The sequence below is a fragment of the Panicum virgatum genome, chromosome 6N, assembly GCF_016808335.1.
Source record: "Panicum virgatum strain AP13 chromosome 6N, P.virgatum_v5, whole genome shotgun sequence".
NCBI lineage: Eukaryota > Viridiplantae > Streptophyta > Magnoliopsida > Poales > Poaceae > Panicum > Panicum virgatum.
In genome coordinates this window covers 5,431,696-5,446,156 of record NC_053150.1, presented here as the reverse complement: position 1 = coordinate 5,446,156, position 14,461 = coordinate 5,431,696, and the positions used below count along the sequence as shown (strand labels likewise).

Below are 14,461 nucleotides of genomic sequence, written 5' to 3'. Positions count from 1 at the left end.
GGTAATCTGAACTGTTAGAATAAATTTAATATTTTAAAATAGATATGTATAAAATTTAATGGTGATCATTTCTTATATTATCAAGCATATTATTACAAATAAAAATAAAATTTTGCATAAATTATTTTATGCATTATTTGCTCCCTACAACAAAAAAAGTGAAAAAAAATACCGAATTTGTTTCCGAATCCATACCGAATTTTATATCTATCATTTGAGAAAATATAGGATGAATTTAAGGTTTACCTTTTATGAATCTTTACAAGCTCAATGCTCAAAACAAGAATACAAATTTGTATACAAGATTCTATATCCTATTTATTCACAATCAAAGAAAAACGACAAAAAAACTAATTACCGAATAATTACCGTTTCCGACCGTTTTCATCCCTGCACAAGTGCCCATGCAAGTGTATGTGTAGCTAGTTGTGAAGGTTGTTACGAATAAAAGTGAAGCAACCATTCTTCTCCTAGCTATATATACGTTTGATGCCATGTCGCTGTAGTGTTAGATAGAAAGCACCAATTAAAGTGGAACCAGGGTAGGGCCCTCACCATGGAAACGCGCAATATGAAAGGGAAGAGTCATGGTGAGGCCTTGCATGCTTGCTTAATCAGGAGGATCCCTCAGGAAGCAATCAGAGAAAAATATAATCTATGATTCGATTAAATAATAATCGGCAAAGAAGAGTGATGGAGGCAGAAGCTAGAGCTAGAAGAGGAAGGGGCCAAGCCAAGAGAGCTCATGTTAAAAGGGCTGCTAAACACCAACCAACCATTTGCACCCATGAGATGTCATATGCATATACTGCTAGCTTGATAGTTATAACACAACTTGCATCAGCATTTAACTTTTGTGTTCGTGTGCATAGCCAGCAGCTATAGTATTGTTAAGCTAGATATAGCTATAACTAGTGAATTTTCAAGTTTGTGTTGTGTGTGCATGGGGCATCATTCCTGCTGCAACCAGCAGAAGGTGAAGAGGGGGCTCTGGTCTCCTGAGGAGGATGAGAAGCTCATCAGATACATCACCACGCATGGCTACGGGTGCTGGAGCGAGGTCCCGGAGAAAGCCGGTAGGTCCTCTCTTGACTACTACTCCCCATCACTTGATTGACGATGGTGAACATTTGGGTCCTTGTTCTTGGATAGTTGAGAGTTGGGTGATTTTTGGTCGATTAAGTTTCTGCAATGTGATGGCTCTGTAGGTCTGCAGCGGTGCGGGAAGAGCTGCCGGTTGCGATGGATCAACTACCTCAGACCGGACATCAGGCGAGGGCGGTTCACCGCGGAGGAGGAGAAGCTGATCATCAGCCTCCACGCCATTGTTGGCAACAGGTATGCCGCAAGTGTGCTATGCTTTCTGTTAGTACAAAATGGAGCTTTCTTCTTTGCTTCTTAAGAAAGTTCTCCCCAAACCACTCAATCACTCAGTCCTGCAAATTAAGTACTTGCACGCCAATTGCTAGCAAAATGATTTTTCTGTCAACTGCTATTTGGCCACCCCCCACATTGGTATTTTTTCGTTGTGACTCGATGAGTTTCCATCTTCTTTATATTGATGCGCAGTTCTCCTACGCGTTCGAGAAAAAAAAAAAGACTCTATGAGTTTCCATGCTCAATTATTGTGTTCTTAGTTTGGCAATGCTGACTTGGCTGCAAGTTGCTACTAGATGCTTCATCGCCTTCGACAGAATTTTCTCCTTGGTTCATTCGCGTCTCTTCCGACATTGACTTGGCAGTCTTGTAGGCAGCATCAGACAACAAAAGCTGATATGAAATTTCTACAACATCAATTGTGATTTGAAGTGTCTTAGGATGCTGTTTGTCTTTATTATCTAGCTATCACACATTTTTCCAAGGTTTTCATTTGTCCTTCCAAACAAATTAATATTATTTATGATCTGTACATACATCAGCTTGACATCATCATACATGTATAGCAGTACTCGTGCCATTTTTTTCACAAGTCGTTTTCGACTAGTTTAACTTGAACACGACTAGAACAAATCGAGGTGTATATATATGATGATAAAGATATTAAGATTGCATTACTTGAAAACGAAGGCCTAATCCGAAGGAATTAACCCCATTGTGCAGGTGGGCCCACATTGCCAGCCACTTGCCTGGCCGGACGGACAACGAGATCAAGAACTACTGGAATTCATGGATCAAGAAGAAGATCCGAAAGCCAGCAGTGAGCACGACGAGCTCGTCGGTGACGACGTCGAGCCCTCCACGCAGCACAGCGGCATCGGATGCAGCGGCGCTTGGCCACCTGCAGACGCCGTTCGGCGCGGCGGAGCACCAGCTCGACGCCATCATCAGCCAGAGCCTAGCGCTGCCGCCGAAGCTGGGCGCCGGCCAAGCAGACTCCCCGCCGGCGCTGCTGCCTCCGCACTGCCCCTTCTTCATGTTCGACACCAGCGTGAGCGTCAGCCCGCCGCCGTCGCTGACGTCGCCGGCGGCACAGCTGCAGCTCCCGTTCCTCACCTTCACGGCGGCGGCGATGGACGCGCCGGGCTTTCAGCTGCCTCCCCTGGTCGACGGCATCGACATGGGCATGGCAACCATGGACTGCGGCTTAGGTGAGGAAAGAGGCCATGATGATCATGAGGGAGGCAACAATGGCCAAGCGGCTGGCATGGCGAACGGCGGCGGCTGCTTCTACGGGCAGCAGCAGAAGCAGCAGGAGGAGGAGCAGCTAGGGCAGGATCAATGGGACGATGAGTCGGCGCAGCACCTGCTGATGTGGGACGATGACCAAGAACTAACACCGTCCAACCTGGAAGCCATGGAAAGCGGTGCTCACTCCCTACTTTTTATGGGACCAAATGACCATGCATGATATTAAGCTGGTGTGTGTGCATATGCATCTCTCTCCTTGATATCTTTCTTGATCTGATGATCTACCTCTGATCCATTTCTAGCTCTCACCTGATCTGATCTGTCTATACGTGAAATAATGAGGTTTTCCAAGGCGCATAATTTATTTTGTTGGATTTTTTTCTTTTACATTTTGATTTAACATGTTTTTTTTTGTTTGGAGTGCATACTAAGAGAGAGTGTGTGTGTGTGTTAATTGGTTTTTTTTGTAAAGATAAATTGCATGGATGCATGCATGCATATGTTCATGCATGGCATTGCGCTTGGAGTGTAATTTGATTGATGTATCTAAATGAATTTAAAATAATAAGCAAGATGACAAAAGAGAAGCAAAAAGGAGCCATGCTCTTTCCCCCTTTGGATTCTTGTGTTTGTTTGCGCTATAGATTGCAGCATGTGGATGATGTTGATGTGGATGGATGTATCTAGACATCTAGTTATCAACTGCTTTTTTGTTAGTTTCTGTTGCTCGATCGTAATTTGTTAGTTTTTGTTTTCTTCATGTAAGAACAGATAATAATTAAACTCTGGTGATACTTGACATTATTTATATATGCTATATATTGAATGTTTAGCATGACTTTGATTTTGCATATAAAACTGAAAACTTAAATAGTAAATGGTGTCAAGCATGGATGTATTGTATTGTATTGTCTAAATTAAAATCTGAAGTTCCATACTTATAGTGACTGCTTCGTAAAGTGAGCTATAAAAGAGCTTGCGCATACTTGCGTAAGAGTTGAGATCAATGAGGTGCACGTGTGTGTGCCTTGTCATCACATATATAAACATAGCTAGACGACAATAATCATCTAAAAACATAGGGGAGAGAAAAGTGATAATGCGAAATTAGAGTCTTTGATCTCATTGTCAGTCAGCCATAGTGGTAGATACAGCACACGATTGGAGAAAGGGCTGAGGCACTGAGCTCCTTCAATTCTTCCTCGTCGTCCAACTCTCTCTTTTCCACCTTTCCTCCCCTACCCCCCCCTCCCCCCCCCCCCCCACCCAAAAAAAAACTAATCCGCCCCACGTTAATTAGCCGCGGTATTACATTCATGTGATTTTAGAAAATGGATTCATTACTTGAAAAAGAATTAACAGTCGCACAATAAACACTCATGGTATAACTTCACAAATTAAAGCATCTATTATCACACAACCCTCCAATACATAGTATGGTGCATGCATTGTTGACAACTTATTAGAGAATCGAAGCTATATAATATACACTTTGATTAACACTAAGGGAGATGGCTTAACAAAAAGGCAACACATATAGTAGTTGAATATAGCTTGCTTAGTGCCGTTAACTCTTGCTTAAACTCTAATCAAGAGTACTACAATATTAATCAATGCAATTTGATGCCTGGTGCCCCCAGAACTGAACCTCCAGCCGTTACACGAGCTAGTACAACATGCATATAAGCATCTGTCCATGCATTGCATTGGTTCCTTAGAACCCAAGCATGAAATTAATTTGTCAATGGATCCTGGACCTGGAGATCAAGTGGCGAGACTTGTTGCATAATGGCCACCCAAGAGTGTGCCCTGCATGTCACATCATCGCCAACACACACCCACACACTGATGACCAGTGTGCGCGCGCGCAAGAGATGGATGGCATTGTTCTCCATGAACAATAATAACACTATATATTATTAATTTGCCAACACATTATTCTGCATTCTTCGATGAATCAGTATTATTGTTAGGTGCAACGTTAGCCAGCAGGGCACAATGAGGTCTAATTCTATCTACAATATTGCTAGCTAGTTGCTAGCTCGATCAGTGCAAATCCTAGCTGAACACTGAGAGCAACAAGTTTGAATAAGAATAATGGACAGCAGCAGCTTCTTGCTGAAACAAAGCTTAGGCAGCAGGCATAGGCCCATGTTGACAGCTATGTTCGTCCAAGAGAGATAACGACATGAAAGAAACCCATGCAGTGGTGCTTATAGTTATATACACATATATGCATCTTCTCTTTCTATGTCGCATTCAGGATTAATTTAATTACATGCTCCGTACGTACATATGACTTTTTTTTTGGTAGCCTAAAAATAATCAGACAGTACATAATTATTTGTGTCAGCCGTGGTACATACTATTGTATTCTTGTCACAGTTGTTGAATGAGGAAAAAAAATCATTTAAGATTCCAAGCAACTAGTGTTGGTGTACTACTGCTGTAAATAAAGTAATTCATAATAAAGTGTTCTTTCATCACTTTTTCATAACTTATTATCAAAAATGCACCTAACAAGTCCCTGAATGTGGACTGCTGTCTGCTTAATTTCGCCGAAGAAAATACACAAATGAGCAATGTTTCATTAGTCCGACAACCCAAAATTTAATTTATGCGTCCATGAGTGAATAAACATAACTGAATTCCGTCGGTGAAACGGGAACTTTTTGCATCCCTTGTATGGGGTCATTAGGTGGGGTTGGACTTCTGCAAAGCAAGGAATTAGCTGGAACGTCACAGGCAGATGATCGATACGATCCATCGCATGTCACTGTGGACCGACGGATTAAATCACACTTTTCTCGCTGATTTTATATGTTAGTTTCCTCTTCACATGTGTATTATTAATTCAATTTCTTCCATGAAAGGGCGTGTGTTTTTTTTAAAAAAATAGCATGAATAAAATTTTTGCAGTGCGGTGGTCAGATGAGCCTTGCATTGTGATCTTCCTATCCTAGAGCATGAAGTAGTAGGGTCATGATTCTGTCGTCTATGTGGACTGTGGTGTGTGGTTTCCGTAAGAATGCAGCTAAGCACAAAATTGGATGAGGCATCACTCCCGCTCCTCCATCACCTTGCTCACTTTGACATGTATGAAAGATCGACCGATCGTCGCTCGATACTTCGTTTTGGATCCTTCCAACATCAGAGTTTGTTAGGGTTTGAAATGCAGTAGTGGCCATGGCATTGCAGGCCGACAATTTACTGTTATCCTACTCCCTTTGGCTTTTCTTAATTTAGTTTTCCTCTAACTTAACTGTCCAGATTATTCCTCTCTGTTTTTTGTTCTAGGCCTTGGCGACAACCGACAGCTTGATGCATGCCCAGAGGTGTGAGTGACACTCCTCGGTTTTGTTTCACTTTTGATTAATTTACTTTTGTGTGCAAGTTTAATTTGGATGAGTTGTCAATTTGTGGAGAAAAGGAAGTCTTGTGATCGCTGCAAGCATTAAATTTTCATATGATTTTCAGAAGTTGTGAACACCAAATATGAAACAGAATAAGGATCAGCAGTACATGGAACAATGTCAACTTTCTGAAAAATTGTGCACCAAGAGTATAATAGGGTAAATTCAATTCCTGCAGGTATTAGTAACTTCAATTCCAATGTTCCAAGGGGAGACTGGAGTGTTAGGGTACATGTGAGATTGCAGAGCGTCAGAGTATTGCACTACACTAGAGACTAGTTTCTAACTTCCTATGCTGAATTACTAGCATCCATCCAGGCCTTAGACTTTCCTATAAACCTGTGATGCTCAGACTTACATATAATTTGTTCAAAGATTTTCCCTTCTTCATAGCTTTCAGTTCTGCAATCTGCACCAAGTATTACTTCTCCAGAAACTTAGGGAGACATGCATGCAGGTGCCTAAACCAACACTTTCAGATACACTAGAGTAACAGACATACACCAAGCTTTTCTTGTACCATAGCACCAAGTACCAAACATTAGGGTCAGGTGTAAAGCCAATAATGATGCTAGTACCAGACAGCATTCTGTTTTCCTAACTTTTTTCAGTCACTTTCTCCATTGAATAATATAATATACCTTCTGTCTGGGCCTAATGTGGAGAACCATGCATGCACATGAACTGCATTCGATTCCAACCAGCATACATACGCAGCGAAAATGATCAGTTAAGCTTGCGCCAATTCCTAAAACATATATAGAAGTAACATGAGTAAAAAGGGGGAATAAAAAACAGGTCCAGCATCCACACGGCACCAATGCACACAACTTCAGTGGGTAAACAGAGGCAGCAGGTATGAAATGATCGGAGCATAGAAAAATTACAGACAATGGTTATCTTATAACCCATGCTTTTAATTGATGTATTGCTAATAGAATGTTAATGATTATTTGATCAACAGTCAATAAACATGTAACTTCCAAAAAAAAATATTAGTTTAGATGACTTGAATCACGCCTACCGCATTCTGGGAAGACATATTGGTCATGTTTTGTTGGGAGGGTGGGGCAACAGTCAGTTCCAAATCCTTCATCTCTGCTGGAGGATCTGCCTTCGGAGGCAATGATGATGTATCACTTCGCGGGCTCAAGGATGTGCTAGTACATGCAGTTGGGTTAGCTTTGGAAACCCGAGAAGCTATATTGGCAACAACAGGAGTGATGGAGATGTCCCGTCAGGGGACCTTGGAATTGGTCTGAATGGATAGGGTGTTCTCCATAAGGGCTCCTAACAAAGGATAAAATCATGAGTTGATCAATAAGCAATGAAAATTTTAAATCTAGCTCATAAAAGATCAACATTGAACACTGCATAATAGTAAAGAAGAAATGCTACATGCTTTTTAATAGGAAAAGTTTCTGAAACCATGTAGTCCCCCTGTAGACGCTAAGGTGCCAAATAACCTTGGTTTAAAAGGTACATGTTTAAAGATTTTTCATATTTCGCAAGTTGCGTATTTCAATATGAAAAGCAACAACTGTTAACTAAAAATATCTTAGGAAAAGGGGGAAACGTTGCTAGTTGTTGGATTGATACATAAGGCTAATAATGCACACTAAAATGCAATGGCCAATCGGTATGCAACACCATGGAAGATATCCATTGTGCAGCCGACCTATTCCATGCTCAACAATATCTGACAAGCAACCATACAAATCACAATGAGATCTAAAAGGTTTAAAATTAAGGGTTAGGGTGGTCTACAGTCCGACAAAGGTACATGCCAAAAGGGCGGTACTCAATTTGATGGAAGAATTCCAGGTCGGTTTACACATGAGAAACAAAGACAAAGTTCACTAAACAGTATAGCTTTTCTTTACTATTTTTTTTGCAACTGAATGCCTTTTTTCTTATCTATTACCGAACATGAATTTTGAATGATGATCGCCATTTTTGTATCTGCATTTCCAGTTCAATTTTTTAGTGACCATTTGGATGGTCCTCAAATGGGGAGAAACTGTGCGCACCTAGTAAATAACTAAGGCAGCTTCACTTTCCCCGTAACCTATCTTCTCGGTAAATATACACAGGCTTTTGGTTTCCCTTTTTGCTACTTTAACAGAAACATAGTGTACTACTGTTCTTCTGTACCACATCCAAAGGTTCATCTCATAACTGATACTGTGGCCTGTGGCCTGTGGCACTGTGGTGAGCTAATTATGCCCCATGCTATAGATGAAAGATGAAAAAAAAAAGTTGCTAACCATAAGCAATCAAAGGAAACAGATAATATAATCTATCCTAGAAATCTTTTAGGAACTTTGTTGTGAGTGGATTAAAACAAAATACATCAGTGACAGAAGTGGTATCATATCAGCTTTACCATGCGGTTCAGTTTGCTGAAGCTTGAGTCCATATTTGTTGCCCAAAAAGATGGAACTGGGGGAAGATCTCTTCCAACTTGAGGTGCTATATTGGCTGTGTTTGAAGATGAGCCTCCTTCCTGAAAGTGAGATTGGTAATTCCAGTTCAGTTATGAAAGAATGGTATCAATATTAAACTGTGAGGATCAGGAGCATACCAAGTTGCTATTTTGGAGTTGTCTCGTCATAGCTACCACATCATGTACTTTTGCCATTGATGGTGGTAAGATGGGGCAATTGGGTGCTGGTGACTGCAGTTCACAAGTTTTAAGCATGGGTTAGAATATGTTTGGGATGTCAGTGTAGTACTCCATAGGTTGGTAGGAAGTACCAGCTCGCCTGGCATCATGTCAAAAAGACTTGATCTGCGCTTCTTCTTGTTTGGATTAGTCTGTCTAAGAAAAATATTTCTGAGCATGACTTGCTACTTGAGTTGGTGTTCTGCTGGTAACGAAATTTTTCGCTATACCCCTCCAGTCTCCCTTCCCTAGCTTTTCAAGACCAGCAAGAAATGTCCTATGCTCTTCTTCAGTCCAAGGAACAGCTGCAACGTGGCAATAATATTGTTAATGAATTGAACTAGATATAGAAAGATGTTATGCATTTGCAAATTCTAGCTGAAAAATGGAGATGAATACATATCTCATCTTTAACTCGATAATGTAAAACTTCTTGAATTGGCTCTCCCTAATAGAATTGTCAAAAAGATTTATAAAATGTTATCTGATTCAGGTTGATGCGTAGGTGGGAGACACCTCCATCATCTAAGAAAAATCTAATTCTGCTGCATTTGATATAAGTTGGTGTTTGTCTAAATAAGAGGATAATTTGCACAACAGGCCAAAAAGCCTAAAAATGCAGTAAATAATTTTGCAAATAAAAAACAACTGGATAAGCCTCAAAATATTTCAGTTTTCAAAAGTTTACCATCACCATCAGTTTATGAAATTGGTTTCACTGCAGGGATAAGCCTCAGTTCTCAAATGTGCATTATCTACTCATTCTACATAGGGATCGTCAAAACAACTGTCATATTTAATAGCTCTGATAAAACCTCCAGAGCAATTTAAAATGTAATATAGAGTAAAAAAATATATATTATTCATCATTTATTCAAGTGTATTTAGTGTAAGTCCATATGATACTTCATCATCACTCCAGAGCCCCAAGCATGGCCACTGCTTTGCCAGCAAAACAACTGGATACACTTCTAGAGTCTAAACTGGTGATAACCAACAACAACAAAGGCCTAAACAAGAACTGGTACATTCACTGGTGGAGCTTTATTGGGGCCAAGGGGGGCCTTGGCCCCCCCTGGCCAATGAAATTCCCACTACGTGAATAGTAAAATGGCTACTGTTCATTACTGTAGCAAAAGAGCGGCCCCCCCTCATTTGTTTGAAATTCAAGGTCAAGCTCCGCCACTGGGTACATTTTCAATTTTATAACCAACAACAACTCACTGGAAGCTTGGGGCATGATTGCAAAATGATAGCCCCATATATATCTAATAAAATAAGAGAAATCATACTAACAAACTAACACAGTAACTCATCAAAATCAAATACAATAATAACTGCAGCCAGTCAACAACTTTCAGCTTGAATTTCACCATACAGCATCAGTCACTAGAGAAATGGATTCCTAAAGTCACCTACAAGACTACAACTGCATAAGTCATGCATTATCGGAAAGGACAGATGATGGCATCAAACAGGGCTGCATACATCAGGGTAACGCACGAAAAGAGTTTTCAATTAATACAATCATTCAGTTAGCTGACAGTATATAAGCCAACTAGGCACTGTAAATAGCAGCATTCAGCATCACATGTCGGTACTTCCCCATAGAAGACAAAGCTTAATTTTCTAACCACAATATAGCTTGAATAAATCCAATCTCCAATTCCACAAATCACCAGAATATAAGAATCAAAATTTTCTTTCTTATGCCTGTGATGATGCAAAAAGAAATGTATAAGCACCATACAGTCCAGCATAGCCACCCACAAGGTTCTAAAAAACGCTAGACGCTAGGCGAACGCTTGCCTATGGTTTAGAGTTTTTTGTGATTAAACGTAGATTGAACATGATTAAACGTGTGTTGTGATTAAACGACACTGTGATTAAATGCAACGCTTGGCCACCGTTCAGCATTTAATCAAGATTAAACGACGTTTAAAAACGTTTTTTAGAACACTGGCCACCCATCATGCCACCAAATAAGGAACATGTCTGGTGACCGACAAAAGTACAAACTCATAACTGATCCTTATGTTATTAAATTAGTCTACATCACCCAATGTCACTAGAAGCTATGATGCATGGACATGTCCCTGAGGTTGTGTCTCGGTGTCCGACATTGGGTGTCCGACATTGACACGTATCCGTTTCCTAGTCTAGAAGGACAAATTACAAACTTATATCTCCTGGTCACTTCTGTATTTCCCAATCGTCCACCAGAGTGAATATGAACAAAACAAACTCGCTAGTCTACATCATTTGGATCAGATATGCATGAACAGCTACACAAATAACTGTGACATGGAAAGTACATCAAGATATACTCATAATTTAACACAAATAAAGGATGTTTTGCACATTAAATGAATCCATACGCCAATCGCAATAAATGGATGCAACATACAGGCTAGGGTACAATACTAGGAAAGGAAAAAAGATTCATGCTTTTAATAAATCTAGAGCTCCATCCAGATAAACCAATCACTTGTACAAGAAAAATAAACCAATACTCGAAAATACTACCTCTAAAGCAATGCATAGGATAGCATTTCTGCGTATAAAAAACTCACAAGTGCGGCACCTCCCTACTTCCAAACACTCTAGGACCAAAATAAACATTCCTACCGCGGAAATGGGACTATTGCCTCATCAGATCTTTGCGTATTTGTACACATTTCAGCATCAAAAGGAAGATTTTGTATAGACAGAAGAAAAGAGCAAAAGGCGGCACCTTTCTTCCTCTCCTGCGCCCTCCGCCGCTTCCCGGACGACTGCATCAGCCCGCCATCGGAGAGGTACCCGTCGCCGGCACCTCCACCGTCAGCGCCAGCTCCTCCGCCGTCGCGGCAGCGCCAAGGGCGGCGAGGTTGCCCATGCTCTTGCACTTGCGCATCACGTCCTCCTGACCGCCACGGGCGGGTTGGGGCTCGGATCCCGGTCCGGCGGATCCGCCTCGGGCGCCGGCGGTGGTACCCGGCGCGATGGTGACGCCGAAGAGGCGCATCCCCGCTGGGCGCGAATCTTGAGGCATCCCGGCGGCCGGGCTCCGGTGAGTGGGCGGTGGCGTGGGTTTTATTGGGAGGCGACGGAGAGGGTGAATAGAGACAGCTCTGGTTATTTATCGGACACGGTTTTTCTTCTGTCTGTCCTCTCTCTCTCTCCTCCTTAATTTTAGCATAATAGCCCTTCACTTATCAGGTTTTCATTTCCAGTTCCAAAATTTCAATCTCTACATGTTTATTTCGTAAATTTATTTTGCAAATATGTGCCTTGAAATATGTTGCCACTCTACCCAAAATAGTAAGGAACAAGATTACCACAAGTTTAATTTTTGAGTCTTACATCGGATGTATACGAGAACTAGGAGAATCAAGATTTACCAATTTAATTTTCGAGCAGTACATCAGACGGATACAAGATGATTTAACATTTAAGTTCAAATGAATACCTTTCTTAGAGAATATACAACTTTTGTTGCCTGGACGGTCTTAAGAAGATAACAACATTTTGACACATCTTGGCAGTGTATTTTTTTTTATAACTAGAATGGACTTATGCAAGGAAATCCTTACTTTGTATTCGTTTTAGGCATCACATTCGGAGTAAGGCATTATTCTAACTTTGTTTTAACAATTACATACCGCAATGAGTCTAATTTGGTATGAGTATCTCATCATCTAAAAATTACGTGCTACTAAGAATTGATGCAAATTTTTCTCAGGATACGTTATCAGTCCACTGGAATCAACAAGGATATAGGTTAGCATGAATTTAATTTAGAGCCGTTACAACAGATTAATGTGCTTGGTTGTCTTTTCACTTTAAATAAAAATATGATCTTTAATGAATAGACAATGTAGCTTAGTGTTTTACGGTCTATTGTCTAAAGAATGTTCTTGATGGTCTTAGTAATCATAAAACTTGACAAATCTTGACACATTATTTTATTTTATTTTTTACAATGGACTTCTGCAAAGAAATCCTTACTTGTGCATTCTTTTACGCATTACACTCTATACAAGGCATCACTCTAACTTTGGTTAAGAATTACATATTGTAAAGAGACTAATTTGGTTGAGTATCTCAGTTTACCTAAAATTTAAGCACTTCGAAAAATCCACGTGGGTTTTTCTTCATCATATGTTATTAGTAGTTAATTAGAAGTTAGAACAATGAAGAACATAGACTAGCATGATTTTATTTAGAGTTGTTAAGATGAGTTAATGTGCTTGATTATCTTTTCACTACAAATGAAAATAGACACTTTGCAACAAAACATAAGCATGATTTTTAATGTATATATACAATATAGCTTAGCTTTTACCGTTTGTTTTCTAAAGAATGTTCTTGATAGACCCATGAAAAGTGCAATTACATGATTCAAAAAGGTCCTAGAGAAAAGTGCAATTCTAGCAATAATTTACTGCCTTGTCCTTTCAATAAATCAATTAGGAATTAATTATCTGCATATTAACTAACTCCATGGAAATTGAACACCTTATATGCCTAAATCAAAGGGATTAAAACAATTACAAAGGGTAATATGATCATGTTCCAATAACACTAATCTGTCTAAAAAATTAGGATTGCGCTTTTCATGAGATGGAGATAGTACTAAAAAATCCACATATGTTTGTATAAGATATGTCATCACTGATCCTCAACCGGAAATAACAAGGATAAAGATTAGCACACTGATCCTCAACCGGAAATAACAAGGATAAAGATTAGCACACTGATCCTCAACCGGAAATAACAAGGATAAAGATTAGCACCAATTTAGGCCCTGTTTGGAATCCCTCAGATTATGAAATCCGAATTCTGGATTCTCATAATCCAATCTTGGATTCTGTGTTTGTGCCTTAGGCTCTGTTTATTTCCGCTTTTCTGGAGAATCGGCTGTCTGGATAAGCTGGGTGTTTGGCAATCCTGATTATTTGAGTCGATTATCTGAGTTGAATGGTAAAATATCTGAAATACCCCTGAGGCTGATGATATCTCAATTTTTTGCTGAATAGGAGCAAATTCAATAATTCTTATATTTTTTAAAATCTTAACTATATAATTATATTACTATTAGATCATAGACTAATATCACAAATATGCCAATAGATGTACCAGCCCTAATTTCAAAACTATGGATACATAAATGAGAATATAACAACTAATCCAGATCTTCTAAGTAAAATTAAGTCATCCTAATCTGTCCCCCGATTCATGATCAAACAGTTAGCTAAACAAGCCGATGGCTAACAAGGTAAAGGGCTGAACAGGAGAATGGAACTAATCGAATCAAACAAAACGCCTCAAATGAGGAAAACTGGGAGGAGGGATGCGGTGCGAAACTGAGGGGATCGAGGGATGTTCCGTCTGCCTCGACCTCTGGTGCTGGCCGGCCGCCTTCACCCGCAATTGGAGCACCCACCGGTCGGCCTCGTCCGCCCCGCGTCGAGTTCCTGCGCCGGCAGCAGGGGCGGGCGCCGCGGCAACAAGGCAGTGGCAGGGGCGCGATAGTTGGGGTAGCAGGGGCAGCGGCAGGGGCTCGGCAGCAGGGGTATAGCAGGTAAGGATGGATTCGGATGTTTATTCGAATGTTAGATTTTTGGTCATTTTTCTTCGATTATAGACAAATAAGATATAGAATTTACTATGTAAATTCATAGCATTGTATTTAACATTGATCTTGTAAATATTCATAAAAACTAAACCTCAAATTTATCATATATATTCTCAAATAATAGATATAAAAATT

At 40.2% G+C, this 14,461-nt stretch overlaps 1 protein-coding gene and 1 pseudogene across 1 annotated transcript; one reads left to right on the top strand and one right to left on the bottom strand.

Annotated features, from left to right (window-relative positions):
• The first annotated feature begins 607 nt into the window (after positions 1-607).
• Positions 608-3,244, top strand: LOC120679557 (transcription factor MYB10-like). Its single transcript, XM_039961165.1, has 3 exons — positions 608-1,076; positions 1,209-1,338; positions 2,101-3,244. Exons 1-3 carry the CDS (start codon positions 944-946, stop codon positions 2,846-2,848), a joined length of 1,011 nt encoding a protein of 336 aa, XP_039817099.1. The 5' UTR covers positions 608-943; the 3' UTR covers positions 2,849-3,244.
• Positions 3,245-6,177: 2,933 nt separating this feature from the next.
• Positions 6,178-11,753, bottom strand: LOC120679639 (annotated as a pseudogene).
• Between the last annotated feature and the right edge of the window lie 2,708 nt (positions 11,754-14,461).

Coding starts and splice junctions, on each gene's coding strand:
- LOC120679557 (XM_039961165.1), top strand. CDS start 944: ATGGGGCATCATTCCTGCTGCAACCAGCAGAAGGTGAAGAGGGGGCTC. Junction 1,077..1,208: donor CGAGGTCCCGGAGAAAGCCG/GTAGGTCCTCTC, acceptor ATGGCTCTGTAG/GTCTGCAGCGGTGCGGGAAG. Junction 1,339..2,100: donor CACGCCATTGTTGGCAACAG/GTATGCCGCAAG, acceptor CCCATTGTGCAG/GTGGGCCCACATTGCCAGCC.